The sequence below is a fragment of the Rhipicephalus sanguineus genome, chromosome 6, assembly GCF_013339695.2.
Source record: "Rhipicephalus sanguineus isolate Rsan-2018 chromosome 6, BIME_Rsan_1.4, whole genome shotgun sequence".
Classification (NCBI taxonomy): domain Eukaryota; kingdom Metazoa; phylum Arthropoda; class Arachnida; order Ixodida; family Ixodidae; genus Rhipicephalus; species Rhipicephalus sanguineus.
This window is the reverse complement of record NC_051181.1, coordinates 75,893,818-75,912,145: the sequence shown is the minus strand read 5'-3', so window position 1 is coordinate 75,912,145 and position 18,328 is coordinate 75,893,818. Positions and strand designations below refer to the sequence as shown.

The 18,328-nt window shown below is 48.7% G+C and overlaps 2 protein-coding genes and 14 non-coding genes across 16 annotated transcripts; all 16 read right to left on the bottom strand.

The window, feature by feature from the left end:
* Positions 1–3,496: 3,496 nt before the first annotated feature.
* LOC119397354 (uncharacterized) lies at positions 3,497–4,854 on the bottom strand. The gene has a single exon (XM_037664787.1). The coding sequence runs from the start codon at positions 4,820–4,822 to the stop codon at positions 3,497–3,499; it is 1,326 nt and encodes a 441-aa protein (XP_037520715.1). The 5' UTR covers positions 4,823–4,854.
* Positions 4,855–4,953: 99 nt separating this feature from the next.
* Trnam-cau (transfer RNA methionine (anticodon CAU)) lies at positions 4,954–5,025 on the bottom strand. Its single transcript has one exon. It is a non-coding gene; the product is annotated as a tRNA-Met (tRNA).
* Positions 5,026–5,099: 74 nt separating this feature from the next.
* On the bottom strand, positions 5,100–5,171 carry Trnam-cau (transfer RNA methionine (anticodon CAU)). Its single transcript has one exon. It is a non-coding gene; the product is annotated as a tRNA-Met (tRNA).
* A 5,366-nt stretch (positions 5,172–10,537) lies between these two features.
* On the bottom strand, positions 10,538–10,609 carry Trnam-cau (transfer RNA methionine (anticodon CAU)). The gene has a single exon. It is a non-coding gene; the product is annotated as a tRNA-Met (tRNA).
* A 72-nt stretch (positions 10,610–10,681) lies between these two features.
* Trnam-cau (transfer RNA methionine (anticodon CAU)) lies at positions 10,682–10,753 on the bottom strand. The gene has a single exon. It is a non-coding gene; the product is annotated as a tRNA-Met (tRNA).
* Positions 10,754–10,825: 72 nt separating this feature from the next.
* On the bottom strand, positions 10,826–10,897 carry Trnam-cau (transfer RNA methionine (anticodon CAU)). Its single transcript has one exon. It is a non-coding gene; the product is annotated as a tRNA-Met (tRNA).
* Positions 10,898–11,256: 359 nt separating this feature from the next.
* Trnam-cau (transfer RNA methionine (anticodon CAU)) lies at positions 11,257–11,328 on the bottom strand. Its single transcript has one exon. It is a non-coding gene; the product is annotated as a tRNA-Met (tRNA).
* Positions 11,329–11,832: 504 nt separating this feature from the next.
* On the bottom strand, positions 11,833–11,904 carry Trnam-cau (transfer RNA methionine (anticodon CAU)). The gene has a single exon. It is a non-coding gene; the product is annotated as a tRNA-Met (tRNA).
* A 72-nt stretch (positions 11,905–11,976) lies between these two features.
* Positions 11,977–12,048, bottom strand: Trnam-cau (transfer RNA methionine (anticodon CAU)). The gene has a single exon. It is a non-coding gene; the product is annotated as a tRNA-Met (tRNA).
* Positions 12,049–12,120: 72 nt separating this feature from the next.
* Trnam-cau (transfer RNA methionine (anticodon CAU)) lies at positions 12,121–12,192 on the bottom strand. Its single transcript has one exon. It is a non-coding gene; the product is annotated as a tRNA-Met (tRNA).
* Positions 12,193–15,793: 3,601 nt separating this feature from the next.
* Positions 15,794–16,983, bottom strand: LOC125758858 (uncharacterized). The gene has a single exon (XM_049416538.1). The coding sequence runs from the start codon at positions 16,976–16,978 to the stop codon at positions 15,794–15,796; it is 1,185 nt and encodes a 394-aa protein (XP_049272495.1). The 5' UTR covers positions 16,979–16,983.
* Positions 16,984–17,102: 119 nt separating this feature from the next.
* Trnam-cau (transfer RNA methionine (anticodon CAU)) lies at positions 17,103–17,174 on the bottom strand. The gene has a single exon. It is a non-coding gene; the product is annotated as a tRNA-Met (tRNA).
* Positions 17,175–17,390: 216 nt separating this feature from the next.
* Positions 17,391–17,462, bottom strand: Trnam-cau (transfer RNA methionine (anticodon CAU)). The gene has a single exon. It is a non-coding gene; the product is annotated as a tRNA-Met (tRNA).
* Positions 17,463–17,534: 72 nt separating this feature from the next.
* On the bottom strand, positions 17,535–17,606 carry Trnam-cau (transfer RNA methionine (anticodon CAU)). The gene has a single exon. It is a non-coding gene; the product is annotated as a tRNA-Met (tRNA).
* Positions 17,607–18,109: 503 nt separating this feature from the next.
* Positions 18,110–18,181, bottom strand: Trnam-cau (transfer RNA methionine (anticodon CAU)). The gene has a single exon. It is a non-coding gene; the product is annotated as a tRNA-Met (tRNA).
* A 72-nt stretch (positions 18,182–18,253) lies between these two features.
* Trnam-cau (transfer RNA methionine (anticodon CAU)) lies at positions 18,254–18,325 on the bottom strand. The gene has a single exon. It is a non-coding gene; the product is annotated as a tRNA-Met (tRNA).
* Between the last annotated feature and the right edge of the window lie 3 nt (positions 18,326–18,328).

Below are 18,328 nucleotides of genomic sequence, written 5' to 3'. Positions count from 1 at the left end.
TCACTTTCCATTAGTTGATACCCCCTTATTCTATCGTTCCCAATAATCTTCATACAGAAAGGTTCCATGTATATTGCGAATAATAAAGCTGAGATGGGATCACCCTGCCGCACGCCATTTCTCACTTGAAAGCTTTCAGTAACATGCCCATTAACCACAATACGCGTAAAGCACTTTCTATAAGCCATTTTTACCCCTTCCAATATTACAGACCCTACATTAACATATTCTAGTATCAAAAATAAAATGTCATGGTTTACACGATCGAAGGCTTTTTCCATATCTAATTGCATCATTGCCACTCTGCTCTCGAACACATCACAACTCTCCAACACACTCCTTGCGACATGAACATTGGTGTTTATTGTACGTCCTTTTATTCCACAAGTTTGATGTGGTCCAACTAATGATTTTATCACCCTCTGCAACCTACTGGCGAGAACCTTCATGAACACTTTATAATCTACATTGGCTAAGCTGATCGGTCGATAAGACTTCACGGACAATAACTTTATAGGGTCTTCGGTCTTCGGTATTATTATTACGTGCGTCTTTCGAAATGAAGACGGAAGCTCCTTTAATCTTAAAGCCTCTGTGTATACACGATGTAAGGCTACAGATATTACGCTTCTAAATGTCTTATACATTGCTGCTCCCAATCCATCGGGTCCAGGTGCTTTGCCAACAGACAACTCGTCGATAGCTTTTTCTATCTCGGAAATATTTATCGGCATTTCCAATTGTTCTCTTTCGCTATCGGAAAGCTTTGGTATCAAACGCAGAAACTCAGTCTCAAACCCTTTATCAGCTTTCACTTCTTGGCCAAGCAAGCCATGAAAGTATTCAACGAATGCCCGCTCAATAGCTTCACCTTCTCGTTCAATTCCCCTACTAGTTGTTATCGCTTTAATTTCGTTGCGCTTGGCGTACCTCTTTTCGTCTCCTAGAGCACGCTTTGTAGGCGTTTCGCCAAGAAATAGTTTTTCTGCACGCGCTCTTATCATCGCCCCTCTGTATTTTTCAATGTCTATCGCCTCCAATTGATTCTTTAACTGCCTTATTTCTTTTGTGTACTTTCCAGGTATTTTACTTTCTAGACTCATTGCAAAGTCTAACTGGCATTGCAATTCTTTTTCTTTTTCCTTTTCACTTCTATACAGCAGACTCGATCTTTCAATGGCCCTCATCTTTGTTATTTCCTTAAATCGCTCCCAGGCTTCGATTGCATTTACTTGGGGCTCAGCTAACATTTTATTAATGCTGTCCTGTACACCTTCTACAAACACTTCGTCTTTTAAAATTTTATCATTTAATTTCCATACGTCCCAGTTAAAGCTCGTCCTCTTTTGTTTATGCCCTATAGTGAACATCACTAAGCTATGGTCACTGAAGGATACACTTTTTACTTCATAATTCGAACATATTCGTATTAAATCTATTGACACATAGGCTCTGTCAAGCCTTGCATGGCTTTCGTGCTGAAAGTGTGTATAGTGCTCCCCTGCAGATAGTACTACACCTACATCTTCAAGATTACACTCTTGTGCAATTGTGTTGAGTAGCATTGCACTTTGATCTTTTACAGTTGTCTTTTTTACTCTGTCTTGAGGGTTACAAACACAATTAAAATCTCCAAGCATAATGACAGTCCTGTCGCATCTAACAAAAGACTTCAGACTCTCGAAAAAATCTCTACGTTCACCCTCTTTGTTGGGCGCGTACACACAGACAACACGCCAGTTTTTCTTATTATATGTAAAATCACATACTATAAATCTCCCAGTACTAGACACAATTACAGTCTCTTCTTCAATACCAAGGGAATTTCTCAGTAGTAGTGCACAACCAGCAGACATTCCAACAGCATGAGACACACACACATTGTACCGCGCTCTAAATGGAGAGACCATGCGGTCTGTCTGATCCTGACTTTCTACTTTCGTTTCCTGAATGGCAACAACATCGAGATCATGCTCAAGCATCAATCGACTTAATTGATACTGCCGTCGTCTAGCAGCAAGGCCCCTAACGTTGAGAGTAGCAACTCTTAATTGTGTCTCGACGTTAATAGCCATTAGGTCATAACTGGCCATCCCGGCCGCATGATCCTCACCTCTGGTTCTCTTTCATCACCATCAGGTCCACGGTTCCATGTAGCCTCACAGGCCCCCGTTCTTTTGGTCTTCAAAGCAAAGCGCCGCGTATCATTCCACAAATTTCAATCCCTACACCCATCAGGAATAAATCTAGCTCGTGGTAATTTGGAATCGTTAAAAGCCATAGCATGATTCCTATAATATTAAGAGACATGAAGTACGCTCAGCTTTCAAAAACCTTAACCTATTCGCAAAATAAAATCCCGACCAGCTCCCATAATACACTATCAATATTCTTTTTTAATATCTCTTAACCTTGCATGTAAAAATGTGCACATACGTGTAGATATTATTCTCTTAAGATATTTTCATTTTCTAGTGAATCCGAGCCACGGTTTCCTTCCCCCTTTCCGCGCTCCAAAGGCCGCTTCTGGCCAGCATTGTCACAGCCCTCGCTTTCTCAGGAAGTTCTACGAGTCTTATTCCGATTGTTCCCCCCCGGCCACCCCTCGTTCCTTTCATTTTTTTTTCCCTCTTAGTTGACGGGCGCCCAATTTTTGGAAGCCGCCGACGACACTGGATGCATATGCCAGCCAATTACTTCACCCTCTTAGTTGACGGGCGCCCAATTTTTGGAAGCCACCGACGACACTGGATGCATATGCCAGCCAATTACTTCACGCATTAAGCAGGAGCTTGCTTTTCAGGCAACCCTTTCAATATCACTTAAAGTAGGCAGGCGGCATTTTAAACGTACGCCGCCCGAGTACCTTTTTGTCGTCTGTAGCTGCTTTCCCCACCACCTTCTGCAGCTCCTTGGCGGACATTTAAACGTAAACCGCCCGGTTTCTCCTTTTTTTTTTTTTTTTTCTCCCCGCCTGTAGTTCCCTTCCTCACCACCTTCTGCAGCTCTTTGTGATGGCTGCACTCGTCCTCTCGCTTGGTTGTACCCGCCCCCCCCCTTTTTTTTTCTCTCTTTTTTTTTTCTTTCTTTGCAGCTACCTTGAACTCTGACATGGCAGACCCGAACGTGTTTGCAAACTGTCTTGAAATGTGGCAAGGGCTTTACTCCTCTGCTTCCGAGTTTCTCTCTTTCCAGGCATCAATTACCAACAGCAACAGACACGCCGCCGCTGGACATGACGTCATCACTAACCCCATAAAACTAACACGCCAGGGATGACAAGGCGCCTTTGACAAAGATAGGTCCCCTATCGAAACGTCGGCCAGCCTGATCTGAGGCACATTCTCCTGTTTTGAAATCTATAACGTGTATCCATCCGTCGGCTCCCTTCTTGATCTTGGACCGCAGCACTTAAGGCACACGTCATTAATGTGCTCCATTTGTTGAGGTACGATGCCGGGTCAATAACTTGTATCTATTGGTCCTAACCCCCGCCTTACGGGGGCTGTTGATTTGGAGGCGACCCCGTTGAAGGCATCTGCAGCTGTTGTAACTGCTGCTGCTGATGATGACTTGTCTGTCGCTGTTGAAGAGTCTGCTGCTTCGGCAGTGGTTGCTGTTGCTGTGTCTGTACTTGATGAACTGTCTGCTGTTGCTGAGCCTGTTCTTGCTGCTGTTGCAGTTGGGTCGGCGGCTGGGTCTCGGCTATGCGACGTTCACTTAGGACGTTAGGTGTCGGTCTTCGGCGCACATTAATCGCCTTAGCCGGCGGTTCCTCGGAAGCTTTCATTACATTCACCTTCTTCCCTTCCGCCTCCTCCCTTGTCCTCTTGTTAGTGCTAGACGTGTCCATGTTTTCTGGCATTTCTTCCTTCGTTTCAGGCGTCGTTGCACCTTGAGTACTCCTCGTAGGTTGGGCTTCATTCGCAGGTCCTTTGTCTTTGCTACCAGTTGAAGCAGCACTCAGGGGGCGTGAAGAAAGGGGCGTTAACCTGGGTGTTGATTCCTCCCGACGTCCTCCAGTGAGCTCTTCTGCCTCGACCTCGTCCATGTGGTGCTCAGATAGTTCTTCGCTCCCCACGGGCCCGGTCACACTTGCGTATGTCCTCGAACACCCGCTCTCGTCATGCCCAAAACGCCGACACACTGCGCACCGCGGGGCCCGGCACTCCCTCCTAATATGGCCTGTGCCTCGGCAACGCAGGCATAGCGGTGCTCTTCCCGCTACGGCAACGAGCGTGAGGTCTCCTGCAATCCGTAAGTGATGTGGGAGGTCGTCTACCGTGAGGCCTGGTTTGAGTTTGAGGCTCACCGCACGCGTCGATGAACCTTTGTCTGTGCAGCCATACACGCGCCAGCGTTCTCGCACTATTTCATTCACCTTGCCATAAGGTGCCAACGCTGCTCGCACGTCGTCATCAGGAACGTTATACAGTAGCCAATGAATCTTCAGTCTCGTATCCTGGTGGCTTGGGTCTATAGCGATACAGCGCTGGTTCTTCACCGCTATGTCACCAGCAGCAAGCATTTTCTTCTTGCCCTCAGCGCTCTTGAATGTGATGGCCCAAACATGATTCATTTGGTACGCCCCCAAGGCAGCCACCTCGGGGAGCAAAGCCAAACGAATAAGTGCGTCCCTGAAATCCTCGACGCGGTACGGCTGCGCCCTGATATCGGCGTGCAAAAAAACAGTATGCAGCGTTGCATCACCTGATGGCAGCCGGGGCAAAATAATCTGATATTCCTGTGACGATTCGTCCATGTTCCTGGTACCGCGTCCCTGCTGGGCCGCTGATGCCGCTCCGATATCGTCGGAGCTCATTCCGCCCACGTCCGTACACTACGGTGACCGGAAGTGGAATCACTGCGCCACTCTGCTGCACTCTCGTTTCGCGCAATAATGTGCGTCATATAAATGTGTAGAGGAGTATAAAAGAAAATACGTAAAAGTTGTAGCAGAGCGTGGTTTCGATCCACGGACCTCTGGGTTATGGGCCCAGCACGCTTCCACTGCGCCACTCTGCTGCACTCTCGTTTCGCGCAATAATGTGCGTCATATAAATGCGTAGAGGAGTATAAAAGAAAATACGTAAAAGTTGTAGCAGAGCGTGGTTTCGATCCACGGACCTCTGGGTTATGGGCCCAGCACGCTTCCACTGCGCCACTCTGCTGCACTCTCGTTTCGCGCAATACTGTGCGTCATATAAATGTGTCGAGGAGTATAAATAAAATACGTAAAAGTTGTAGCAGAGTGTGGTTTCGATCCACGGACCTCTGGATTATGGGCCCAGCACGCTTCCACTGCGCCACTCTGCTGCACTCTCGTTTCGCGGAATAATGTGCGTCATATAAATGTGTAGAGGAGTATAAAAGAAAATACGTAAAAGTTGTAGCAGAGCGTGGTTTCGATCCACGGACCTCTGGGTTATGGGCCCAAGCACGCTTCCACTGCGCCACTCTGCTTTTTTTTTCTTTATTACCTGGCTTTGGTACAAAAAAAAGGGCACTAACACCAGTTGCTATAAAATCACCCAAAGTACACTGTACATGTGGTGACTCTGCAGTCAACCAGCATCATGCTGGTATCGTCAGATTAAAATTCGCGTAAGGTCACGAGCGGCTCTACTCTTGAGAGCCACTCGGGTGGTTCCGGTGACGCCTTGTGTGTTCCCAAAAACCAATGCATACTTTCCCTGAAATATGCTCGCGCAGGCCGCGCATCCTTATCAAAGTGGTAGCCTGCCATACGTGATCTCCACAAGGAGTGGAGGCCCAGGAGCATAATTGCGTCGAAAGGAACGCCATCTTCATTTTCTACGCTCAAAAACCGGATTCCATACGGGTCCAGAGGAAATTCTTTTTTGACAGATCTCTGCAAGACATCCCAAAAATAAACCCCTTCCCAACAATGTAAAAAAACATGATCAATTGTTTCTGGACATTTACAAATTAAGCAATGAGTGCCCCACTTTAAAAAGCAACCCTTCTTTTCCAAAAAAGCTTTAACTGGCAACGTGGCTGAATGTAGTTTAAAGAAAAAGGTTTTTGTTCCAGGCTGCACCTGCATTTTTTTTAACTCTTTTTAAAACGTTTCTACCTGGGCCTCCACTGTACAAGGATCTGTACAAAGGCACTGGAATACCATCTCATACAAAGCAAAATAAAGCTCTTTTCTCTTCACATTTAAAAGATACTCTGCTGAAAAACGTACGGCTAAGAAATTTTACACTGGTCACTATTTCTTTAAAGTAAGCACCGATTCCTCCAGCACACTCTTCCGTTGACACGACATACTCGGGGAGCAGTCTGCTTAGCCGTAATTGACATAAGTGCGGAGGAACGGGTCGGTACTATCTCTAAAAAACAAAAACCGGCTTACAATCTGCCGTAAGAACAGGTGACCCAGTCCCAGTCCCTCCATCCTTTACCCGACGAAACAAGTTGGTACGACTGCAGCGTTCCCACTCAGAAGCCCAGACAAATACAGCGAATATTCTATGGAACTTCTGGCACATTTGTACGTGAACAATGCAGTACCTGCATTACGTACCAGAGCTTGCTAATAAAAAAAAGATTGCAAGTGGTGGCTCTGGCAAAGATCGATAAGGCGGCATCCTTTCCACTTCTCCGCTTTTTCCCGCGTATCCTTGGCCTGCGCTTTCCAATATTGATCGCTGTCGCGGTAACAGTCGAGCGGGACGCCCAAGTACTTGCTCGGGGTCGTCACCCAAGGCACGTTAGCGAAGTGGTCTGGTTTCGCTGGCCACGATCCGTGCCAGAGCCCAAGGCACTTTGACCAGTTGACGCCACTACCCGTAGCTTGGCTGAAATTCCGAACAATTTCGACACCCTCTGCTATACTACGCTGATCTCGCGTGAAAGTCGCTACGTCGTCTGCATAGGCTAGCAGCTTCACTTCTGCTGCTTGTAACTTAAAACCAAGGATGTTATTGTTATTAATAATTTTCCTACACAGAGTTTCAATGTACATGCAAAACAACAGAGGGCTTAGGGGGCAACCCTGACGTACCGAACGCTGCACGTTAATGGGGGCCCCCAGACTCTTATTCACGATCAACTTCGTAGTGCAGTTTCGGTACGCCAGGGCCACTCCCTCGCAGATAACAGAACCGAGATTGACATGATTTAAGACAGAAAACAAAATTCTATGATCTACACAATCAAAGGCCTTTTCGAGGTCAATCTGAAGGATGGCAGCTCGTTCATCTAAATAATCACACCATTCGAGTATGCTGCGTGCTTTGTGGATGTTTACAACAATAGACCGTCCTTTGATCCCACAAGTCTGATGAGGCCCGACGATGTCTTTAATCACAGTCTGAAGCCTTCGAGCTAGAACCTTCATGTATATCTTATACTTAACTCTAGAAAGAGCTATTGGCCTATACCCAGAAACAGATCTTAACTTATCTGTGTCGTCAGTCTTTGGTATAAGTACTGTATACGATGACCTGTATGACGGCGGCAGTGTGTTTAATTTGTACGCCTCATTGAAGATGACTGCGAGGATAGGGCTTATTTCGTTCTTAAACTGTTTATAAAAGGCAGCGGTGAATCCGTCTGGCCCGGGCGATTTTCTAGGGTTTAGCTTCTCTATTGCTCTTCAACTTCAGCAACAGTTATTGCCCGTTGCAAACTTTCTTTTCTTTCCTCGTCCAGGCGGGATAAAACTGGTAGAAACTCGTTCTTGAATTTTTCAATGTCTACATTATACAATCCGAATAGCGCCTGATAATACTCAAAAAAAAGCTCTTTTGATGCCGTCTGTATCAGTCGATACGGTACCACGCCATTCTATTTCGATAATGTGGTTTTTCTCGGCTCGTGCTTTTTCCATGCACAACGCACGTTTCGCTGGCATTTCACCGGCAGCTGTATCCTCGGCCCTTGCCCTCACAAGCGCGCCCCGATAACGCTGTTCGTCTAGTTGCTCTATTGTCTGTTTAACTTTTCTTATGTCTTCGATCCATTTTCCGGGGGCTCGGCACTCCTGCTTTAGTAACTTATCAAGGAGCGCTTTCAACTCAGCCTCCTTCTTTTTCTCGGCATGCCGAATACATGTAGCCCTTTCGATTGCTTTTAATTTTAAAGATTCCTTGCATAATTCCCATTGCTGCCAAATATACATGTTTTTTTCCGGGGTCTAATTTGCTGATTTCGTCCATTACAGATAAATTAAATTCTTCATCCTGCAGAAGTTTACTATTAAATTTCCATAGTTCCCAGGAGAATGAGTTATTTCCCCTTGACCTACCAATAGAGCACTGGACTAAGCAATGATCGGAAAATGAAATAGGAACGACTTCGTAACTCCTACATTACGGAAGGATGTCGACCGAAACATAAATACGATCAAGTCTTGCGTGACTAGGGCCTTCAAAGCGAGTGTACTTTATTGCACTCGTACTTTGGAGACTTTCTGCAACATCCTCTAGGTTCCACTTTCCCACAATGCGTGTCAGGATATCGGTGCTTTTATCTCTAAAAGTACGAGCGCTCGTTTTGTCTTGCGCGCTGAGTACACAGTTGAAGTCACCGAGCACTATTAAATTCCTGCCATCCGCGAGTCGTTCTTCTAATCCGAGAAAGAAGAGCGCCCTTTCCTCGACCTTGTTGGGCGCGTATATACACACAAAACGCCAATCGACGTTGTTCAGTGAAAAGTCAAGAGAAGCACACCGGCCAGCCGCACACGAAAAATGAGCATTCACCTGAAGCCCAGGCAACTTCTTCACAAAAAGTATGCAGCCAGCCGATGTGCCCACTGCGTGACTAACGACAACATAAAATCTAGACGCGAAACGCTGCACCATGCTGCCGGTCTCTTCTTCACCGTCAACTTTCGTCTCCTGAACTGCCAGGACGTCAATGTCGTGTTCCGTTAGAAGTCGGTAAAGCTGGCTCTGCTTTCCCTTCCCTGCCAATCCTCTAACGTTTATAGTGGCGACAGTTAACGGGGAGACAGACGCCATTTTGAACAAAAAGAAAAGAGACCAGCAGCATTGTGCCTACCTGTCGCGTCCAGCACGGGGCTAGACGGCGCCATTGCCGGCGGTGCCGTCCGGCGGCACTATCGGGACTTGCCCTACGGGCTCCACGCTGCCGGCACGCTTATCGGCCGTAACGTTCGGGCGCGGCCGAAGAGACGGCCGCCGTCCCTGAGCAGTCTTTGCAGGGGGTTCGTCGACTCCAGGCGCTGTTGCTTCGGCACCGTCGTTGCTCGCCTGGGGGTGGGGCCGCTTCGAGGCCGCGGTGGCACTGGTCGGTATGGGGACGCCGCTCTTCTCGGATGACAACTCGTTGGCACCTTTAAGCTCGCCGCCCTTGGGTGGTGCTGGGCTCGTCGTGGTCTTTACTGTCGCCTCGGATGACCCAGTCGAATCGCCCGCTGATCTTTGAAGCGTTGCTGTGGCGCCCTTGCGAGCGTCGCCACTTGTAGCCTCTGAGAGAGCTTTCGTTTCCGGCTGCTTGGCCTTCGACCCAGAGGAGTCGCCTGCTGCCGGTTGGTCCGCCGCAGCATCCGCTTTCGGGGCGTCAGCACCGGGAGGCGCCGACGTGTCCGGTGGTCCCGCCTGCTTTTTCGCCTCGTCGATTCCCCGGGCTGCCTCCTCAGCCTCGGCAACGTCCATCAGTTCTTCGTTGGCGTCCGCCCTTGGAAGTCCGGTCGCCGACGCGTACGTACGGACACAGTCCGCGTCCGCGTGTCCATAACGCCGGCACTTCGAACACCGGGGCACCCTGCAGTCTCGGCGAACGTGACCTGTGCCATGGCAGCGCAGGCACTGCATTGCCCGCCCAGGCACAACCACGACGGCCAACTCTCCGGCGACTCGGACCTGATGGGGGAGGTCGTCCACCTTGAGTCCCGGCTTCAGCTTGAGCAGGACGGTTCTAGTTGTTGACCCCTTTTCTTTCATTCCTTGGACGCGCCACCGCTCACGCGTCACCTCGGTGACGTTGCCGAAGACTGCGAATGCCGTCCGGATGTCTTCGTCTTGGACGCCGTGAAGCATCCAGTGCAGACGTAGTTTCACCTGCTGGTCCTCAGGGTCGATCACTATGCACCGTCGGCCTTTCACCTTCAGTTCCTTAAGCGCTGCCAGTTTTTTCGTGGCATCGCCGGTGTTCAGGGTCACCGCCCACACGTGGTTGATTTGGAACGCCCCTAACGCCACGACGTCAGGGAGCACACCAGCCGTAGCGAGGGCATCTCTGAAGTCCTCGACCTTGTAGGGCCGCTCACGCACGTCTCCGTGCAAAAACAACGTGTTGTTAACAACACGGCCAGTGGGCAGATTAGGCAGCACAATCTCGTAAGCGTTATCTTCGTCAGCCATCCTGTTACCGCGGCCGGCACGGGCCGCTATCGCCGCTCCATCGGAGCCGTTCATGCTGTGACCGTTCGCTGGCGCGTCCGGAAGTAGAATCACTGCGGCACTCTGCTGCACTCTCGCTTCGCGGGAAAATGTGCGTCATAAATGTGTTGAGGAGTATAAAAGAAAGTATGTAAAATTTGTAGCAGAGCGTGGTTTCGATCCACGGACCTCTGGGTTATGGGCCCAGCACGCTTCCACTGCGCCACTCTGCTGCACTCTCGCTTCGCGGGAAAATGTGCGTCATAAATGTGTTGACGAGCATAAAAGAAAGTACGTAAAATTTGTAGCAGAGCGTGGTTTCGATCCACGGACCTCTGGGTTATGGGCCCAGCACGCTTCCACTGCGCCACTCTGCTGCACTCTCGCTTGGCGGGAAAATGTGCGTCATAAATGTGTTGAGGAGTATAAAAGGAAGTACGTAAAATTTGTAGCAGAGCGTGGTTTCGATCCACGGACCTCTGGGTTATGGGCCCAGCACGCTTCCACTGCGCCACTCTGCTGCACTCTCGCTTCGCGGGAAAATGTGCGTCATAAATGTGTTGAGGAGTATAAAAGAAAGTACGTAAAATTTGTAGCAGAGCGTGGTTTCGATCCACGAACCTCTGGGTTATGGGCCCAGCACGCTTCCACTGCGCCACTCTGCTGCACTCTCGCTTCGCGGGAAAATGTGCGTCATAAATGTGTTGAGGAGTATAAAAGAAAGTACGTAAAATTTGTAGCAGAGCGTGGTTTCGATCCACGGACCTCTGGGTTATGGGCCCAGCACGCTTCCACTGGCCACTCTGCTGCACTCTCGTTTCGCGGGAAAATGTGCGTCATAAATGTGTTGAGGAGTATAAAAGAAAGTATGTAAAATTTGTAGCAGAGCGTGGTTTCGATCCACGGACCTCTGGGTTATGGGCCCAGCACGCTTCCACTGCGCCACTCTGCTGCACTCTCGCTTCGCGGGAAAATGTGCGTCATAAATGTGTTGAGGAGTATAAAAGAAAGTACGTAAAATTTGTAGCAGAGCGTGGTTTTCGATCCACGGACCTCTGGGTTATGGGCCCAGCACGCTTCCACTGCGCCACTCTGCTGCACTCTCGCTTCGCGGGAAAATGTGCGTCATAAATGTGTTGAGGAGTATAAAAGAAAGTACGTAAAATTTGTAGCAGAGCGTGGTTTCGATCCACGAACCTCTGGGTTATGGGCCCAGCACGCTTCCACTGCGCCACTCTGCTGCACTCTCGCTTCGCGGGAAAATGTGCGTCATAAATGTGTTGAGGAGTATAAAAGAAAGTACGTAAAATTTGTAGCAGAGCGTGGTTTCGATCCACGGACCTCTGGGTTATGGGCCCAGCACGCTTCCACTGGCCACTCTGCTGCACTCTCGTTTCGCGGGAAAATGTGCGTCATAAATGTGTTGAGGAGTATAAAAGAAAGTACGTAAAATTTGTAGCAGAGCGTGGTTTCGATCCACGGACCTCTGGGTTATGGGCCCAGCACGCTTCCACTGCGCCACTCTGCTGCACTCTCGCTTCGCGGGAAAATGTGCGTCATAAATGTGTTGAGGAGTATAAAAGAAAGTACGTAAAATTTGTAGCAGAGCGTGGTTTCGATCCACGGACCTCTGGGTTATGGGCCCAGCACGCTTCCACTGCGCCACTCTGCTGCACTCTCGCTTCGCGGGAAAATGTGCGTCATAAATGTGTTGAGGAGTATAAAAGAAAGTATGTAAAATTTGTAGCAGAGCGTGGTTTCGATCCACGGACCTCTGGGTTATGGGCCCAGCACGCTTCCACTGCGCCACTCTGCTTTTTTTTTTTTTTTTTTTTTATTTCCAGTTTCAGTACATACAGATTGGTTAACAATACAATAATATAACAAAGGGTGAATAGTTAAAAACGTTCTCTGGTCTTAGAGAACGTGGTACTAAAAATAGCGCTGAATCAACAACAATTCTACTTTCGGCAACCATTCCGGTACGTTGGGTTGAGACTTCTGCTCTTCCACAAATCTGTGAAGGCTATCCTTAAAGTATTCACTTGCCGATCTTGCTCCAACATCCACATTTCGCACTGCCACACGACATCTCCAGACACTGTGCAGTACAAAGAGCATAATCAAGTCATAGGGTACGCCACCAACACTGTCTATGGCCAAAAACCTGATTCCTTGGGGGTGCAGGGGAAAATCTTTCTTAAGTGTTCTCTGCAGTATATCCCACAGAAACACTGCATCCCAACATTCTAAAAACACGTGATCAATTGTTTCATCTCTTTTACATATTTCACACTGTACGCCCCAGGGTAGGAAAAATCCCCTTTCGGCCATCCATGTCTTCACTGTCAGCGTGCCAGTGTGTAAGCGAAAGAAGAAAGTTTTCACACCTGCTGTCACAGGCATTCTTTTTACACGCTTGAGAACATCTTTTCCCTTTGTTGTACTGTACTGAGTTCTGTATAGTGGCATAGGCAGCACCATATCACGCAGGTCTCTGTATAACTTTTTCCTGCTTACATCACTTAAATAGCTCAACGAAAAACGAGTAAACAAAAAGCGCGCAGACATAACTACTTCTTTGAGGAAACCGCGAATGCTTCCGTGCATGTGTTCTGTCGAAACAACGAAGTCAGGTAAGGCCTGGCTTAATCGTAGCTGGCACATTGTCCGCAGGAAGGGGTGTTCCACATCCCTTAAGAAAATAAAACGATTGACTACTTGGCGTAAGTACAAATGGCTTAAACCAATCCCACCATTACGGACTCGCATAAACAGATTTGTTCTGCTAGCTCGTTCCCACGTGGAGCCCCAAATAAACACTGCGAATATGCGGTGGAGCTTTTGGACATTCATTCTCGAACAATGAATCACTTGCATGACATACCACAGTTTACTTATGAAGAATAAGTTACATACTGTAGCTTTAGCGAAGACTGACAGGTTCCATCCGTTCCAGTTATTGGCTTTTTCTCGTAGTTTATCGATCTCATCATGCCAATGTGGTTCACTGTCAATATAATTGCTCAGCGGCACACCCAAATACTTAACGGGAGTGGTAACAAACCTTAAGTTGGCGAACGTGTCTGGGGTAGACGGCCATTGACCGTGCCAGAACCCGAGACACTTCCCCCAGTTCACGGCACTTCCACTTGCAATACAAAATGACTTGACCATTTTAGCAACATGCAGAATGCTGTCGTAGTCTGTACAAAATGTGGCAATATCATCGGCGTAGGCCAACAAACGCACCTCTACGTGTTGTAATTTAAAACCGCGTATCTGTTCGTTCTTTATAATGCACTGGCAAAAAGATTCAACATACAGACCAAAAAGCAATGCTGAAAGAGGGCACCCTTGACGCAGAGATCGTCGCACTGGTATACGCTCACTGACCACTTTATTCACTATTAACTGCGTAGTGCACGACCTGTACGCCATTGCGACTCCATCTCTAATAACATGGCCTACATTGACATGGTCTAGCACGCACAACAGAACGTCATGGGGAACCCTATCAAAAGCTTTTTCGAAGTCTATCTGTAGCATGGCGACTCCAGCACCTGTCACATCACAGCATTCCAGGATAGAACGGGCGATGCTTGTATTCGTTTTAATCGAACGACCTTTGATGCCACACGTCTGGTGTGGCCCTACTATCTCTGTTATTACAGTTTGCAGTCTTTGAGCTAAAACTTTCATGAAAATTTTATAATCACTATTAGTTAAGCTGATAGGCCGGTAAGCAGCTACGTTACGTAATTTTACGGGATCGTCAGTTTTAGGTACTAGTATCGTGTGCGCTGTAGTGAAGGACGGGGGTAGAGACTTTGTTTCGTAAGCTTCATTGTAAATATTGGTCAGAATTGGCGACAGGGCGTTCTTGAAAGCTTTATAAAACGAAGCACCAAGGCCATCCGGGCCCGGCGACTTTCCACAAGTCATGCTCTCTATCGCACAGTTCACCTCGCCAACAGTGATAGGCTGCTCCAAGAGTTCTTTCGTTTCGTTGTCTAGCCGTGCTATCAAGGCAAGGAACTCGCTTTTGAAAAGTTCGATGTCAACCACGCTTCTAGCGAACAATGCACTATAGTACTCCGAAAAAGTTTTAACTATTTCGTTTGTTTCTTTAGTGATTACGCCTTCGCGTTCAATTTCTACTATTTGTTTCTTTTGCGCATGCCACTTTTCCGCACCCAACGCTCTTTTCGTCGGCGTTTCCCCGCTTATCAGCCTCTCAGCTCTTGCTCGAACTAAAGCACCGCGGTATCGCTCGATGTCGATAAATTCTAGCTTGCGTTTTATAGTCTTGATGTCCTCGATGAATTCGCCAGGCCTGCGTGTTTCTTGATTGATAAACATCTGAAGGTTCGAACGCAGTCTGTTTTCCTGAGCTCTTGCCTCTCTAGCGACGGCGCTGGATCGTTCCAGTGCTTTCATTTTAATCTGATTTTTAAAGAATTCCCACCTTTCCCCCATGATCAATTTACTTTCCACACTCAGTGTCTTAAGTATTGCAATTGCTTCTTTCACAAAGACCTCGTCTTTCAGCAGCTTGCTATTCAATTTCCATAACTCCCATTGAAATTTATTTCGCGTTTCCGCCCGATTAGCAATAGTAAATTTAACCAGGCAATGATCACTGAAACAGACCGGCATAACATGGTACTGCTGACAAAATGGTAAAATATCCAGAGACACGTACGCTCTGTCTAGTCGGGCATGGCTCGATCCTTGGTAATGAGTTAATTGTACAGCACGTGCACCTTCTAAACATTTTCCTACATCTTCAATGCAGAAATCACTCACTATTTCTCGAAGAGCTTTGGTGCTTGCATCATTAAAGTTCCTCCTGCTCGTTTTATCTGCTGCAGATAGTACGCAGTTGAAGTCGCCGATAATAATGACTAGCTTCTGGCATTCGCAGAATTGGCGAACATGCTCAAAAAAGGAGCGTCTTTCTTCTACATTATTGGGTGCATACACGCAAATAATACGCCACTCCTTATTCTCAAGAAGGAAATCATAGACAATCAAACGCTCGTCACAACAAATTATTACCCGTCTCGATAGGCACAAGCTACGGCGCAGCAGTAGGCAACAGCCCGCCGATGTTCCTACAGCATGACTAACCACGGTATCATAGACCGACGTGAAACGCCGCACCATGTTCCCAGTCTCTGCTTCACCATCTACTTTAGTCTCTTGTATCGCTACAACGTCGAGGTCATTCTCGGTCACCAAACGGTACACCTGACTCTGCTTTCTTTTTGACGCAAGGCCTCGTACGTTAAGCGTAGCGATGCGTAGTGATTTAGCAAGGATGATCATTGCGATATCAAAGAGAGGCTGGGAACTTGGTGCTTACCTCAGGAAGAAAGGGCATGCCAGGCCGTTGAGCCATGGCGCCGTTAGCATTACGTCGGCGCAGGTGGCGGAGTTGCCGCCACCGTTTTGCTGGTGGACAGATTCGGTCGAGGTCGATAAGTGGGCCGTCGAATGGGGGGCGTCTTGCTCGGGGGTTGTCCTTCACCATCGTCGTTCGTTGTTGCCTCGCCAGTGTCCTCATGAGCCCGCTTGGCTGACGGACTGGAAGTCGAAGCCTCCGAAATGTCCATGTCCGCGGGCTTGTCCCCGTCGTTGTCAGCCGGTGTAGCGCAGAGGTCGTTATTTTTGCGGACCTTCGCATCAGCAGCCTCCGTCAGCGGTGGCCACTGCTCGGTAGATGCCTTGCTCTTCTCCGCCGCTTCTACTGAGGTCGACTCGGAAGGTTTAACGGTGGGTGGGGCTTCGCGTCCCACTTCTGCCGCTGTTTCTTCTGCATCCGCTTCGTCCATAAGGTGCTCTGAAGTATCCACGCCTCTCAGGGAACCGGCGGCGCTTGCGTAACTTTTCGCACATTGGGTTGCCTCATGGCCATAGCGATGGCAAATAGTGCAACGTGGCACCTGGCACTCCCTACGGATGTGTCCACTAGCTTTACAACGAAGGCAAAGTGGGGCTCTGCCTGGTACAACAATCAGTGCAAGCTCACCGGCCACCTTGATTTGGTGCGGAAGGTCATCAATCTTGACTCCAGGACCCAACTTCAAGGTCACCATTCGAGTCGTTGAGCCCTTGTCTGCGACGCCTTGAGCACGCCAACGTTCTCTAGAAACTTCACTGACCTTCCCGTACGGCAAGAGTGCGGTTCGCACGTCTTCGTCCGACACACCATGAAGCAGCCAGTGAATCTTGAAGCGAACGCCACGGTCATTAGGGTCAATAATAAGGCACTTGCGGTCTTTCACCTTGACGTCCTTTGCGGCGAGCAGCTTCTCCGTAGCGGTGGCATCTTTCAAGGTGATAGCCCAGACGTGATTCATCTGATACGCCCCCAGCGTGACAACGTCGGCAAGCATCCCAAGATGAATCAACGTGTCCCTGAAATCCTCGACTCGATATGGCCTTGCACTTACGTCTGCGTGCATAAAAACAGTGTTCAGCACAATTTTTCCTGTTGGCAGGTTCGGCAGGATAACCTGATAATCTTCAACAGCATCAAAAGGCCTGTTACCGCGGCCCGCTGGGGCCGCTGATACCGCTCCGTCGGAGCCCTTCATTCCGCGTCCGTACGCTAGCGTGGCCGGAAGTGGAATACTGCGCCACTCTGCTGCACTCTCGCTTCGCGGGAAAATGTGCGTCATAAATGTGTTGAGGAGCATAAAAGAAAGTACGTAAAATTTGTAGCAGAGCGTGGTTTCGATCCACGGACCTCTGGGTTATGGGCCCAGCACGCTTCCACTGCGCCACTCTGCTGCACTCTCGCTTCGCGGGAAAATGTGCGTCATAAATGTGTTGAGGAGTATAAAAGGAAGTACGTAAAATTTGTAGCAGAGCGTGGTTTCGATCCACGGACCTCTGGGTTATGGGACCAGCACGCTTCCACTGCGCCACTCTGCTGCACTCTCGCTTCGCGGGAAAATGTGCGTCATAAATGTGTTGAGGAGTATAAAAGAAAGTATGTAAAATTTGTAGCAGAGCGTGGTTTCGATCCACGGACCTCTGGGTTATGGGCCCAGCACGCTTCCACTGCGCCACTCTGCTGCACTCTCGCTTCGCGGGAAAATGTGCGTCATAAATGTGTTGAGGAGCATAAAAGAAAGTACGTAAAATTTGTAGCAGAGCGTGGTTTCGATCCACGGACCTCTGGGTTATGGGCCCAGCACGCTTCCACTGCGCCACTCTGCTGCACTCTCGCTTCGCGGGAAAATGTGCGTCATAAATGTGTTGAGGAGTATAAAAGGAAGTACGTAAAATTTGTAGCAGAGCGTGGTTTCGATCCACGGACCTCTGGGTTATGGGACCAGCACGCTTCCACTGCGCCACTCTGCTGCACTCTCGCTTCGCGGGAAAATGTGCGTCATAAATGTGTTGAGGAGTATAAAAGAAAGTACGTAAAATTTGTAGCAGAGCGTGGTTTCGATCCACGGACCTCTGGGTTATGGGCCCAGCACGCTTCCACGGCGCCACTCTGCTGCACTCTCGCTTCGCGGGAAAATGTGCGTCATAAATGTGTTGAGGAGTATAAAAGAAAGTACGTAAAATTTGTAGCAGAGCGTGGTTTCGATCCACGGACCTCTGGGTTATGGGCCCAGCACGCTTCCACTGGCCACTCTGCTGCACTCTCGTTTCGCGGGAAAATGTGCGTCATAAATGTGTTGAGGAGTATAAAAGAAAGTACGTAAAATTTGTAGCAGAGCGTGGTTTCGATCCACGGACCTCTGGGTTATGGGCCCAGCACGCTTCCACTGCGCCACTCTGCTGCACTCTCGCTTCGCGGGAAAATGTGCGTCATAAATGTGTTGAGGAGTATAAAAGAAAGTACGTAAAATTTGTAGCAGAGCGTGGTTTCGATCCACGGACCTCTGGGTTATGGGCCCAGCACGCTTCCACTGCGCCACTCTGCTGCA

Bases quoted from the DNA above. Each gene is read 5' to 3' on its own strand.
- LOC119397354 (XM_037664787.1), bottom strand. From the start codon at position 4,822: ATGAGCTCCGACGATATCGGAGCGGCATCAGCGGCCCAGCAGGGACGC.
- LOC125758858 (XM_049416538.1), bottom strand. From the start codon at position 16,978: ATGAAGGGCTCCGACGGAGCGGTATCAGCGGCCCCAGCGGGCCGCGGT.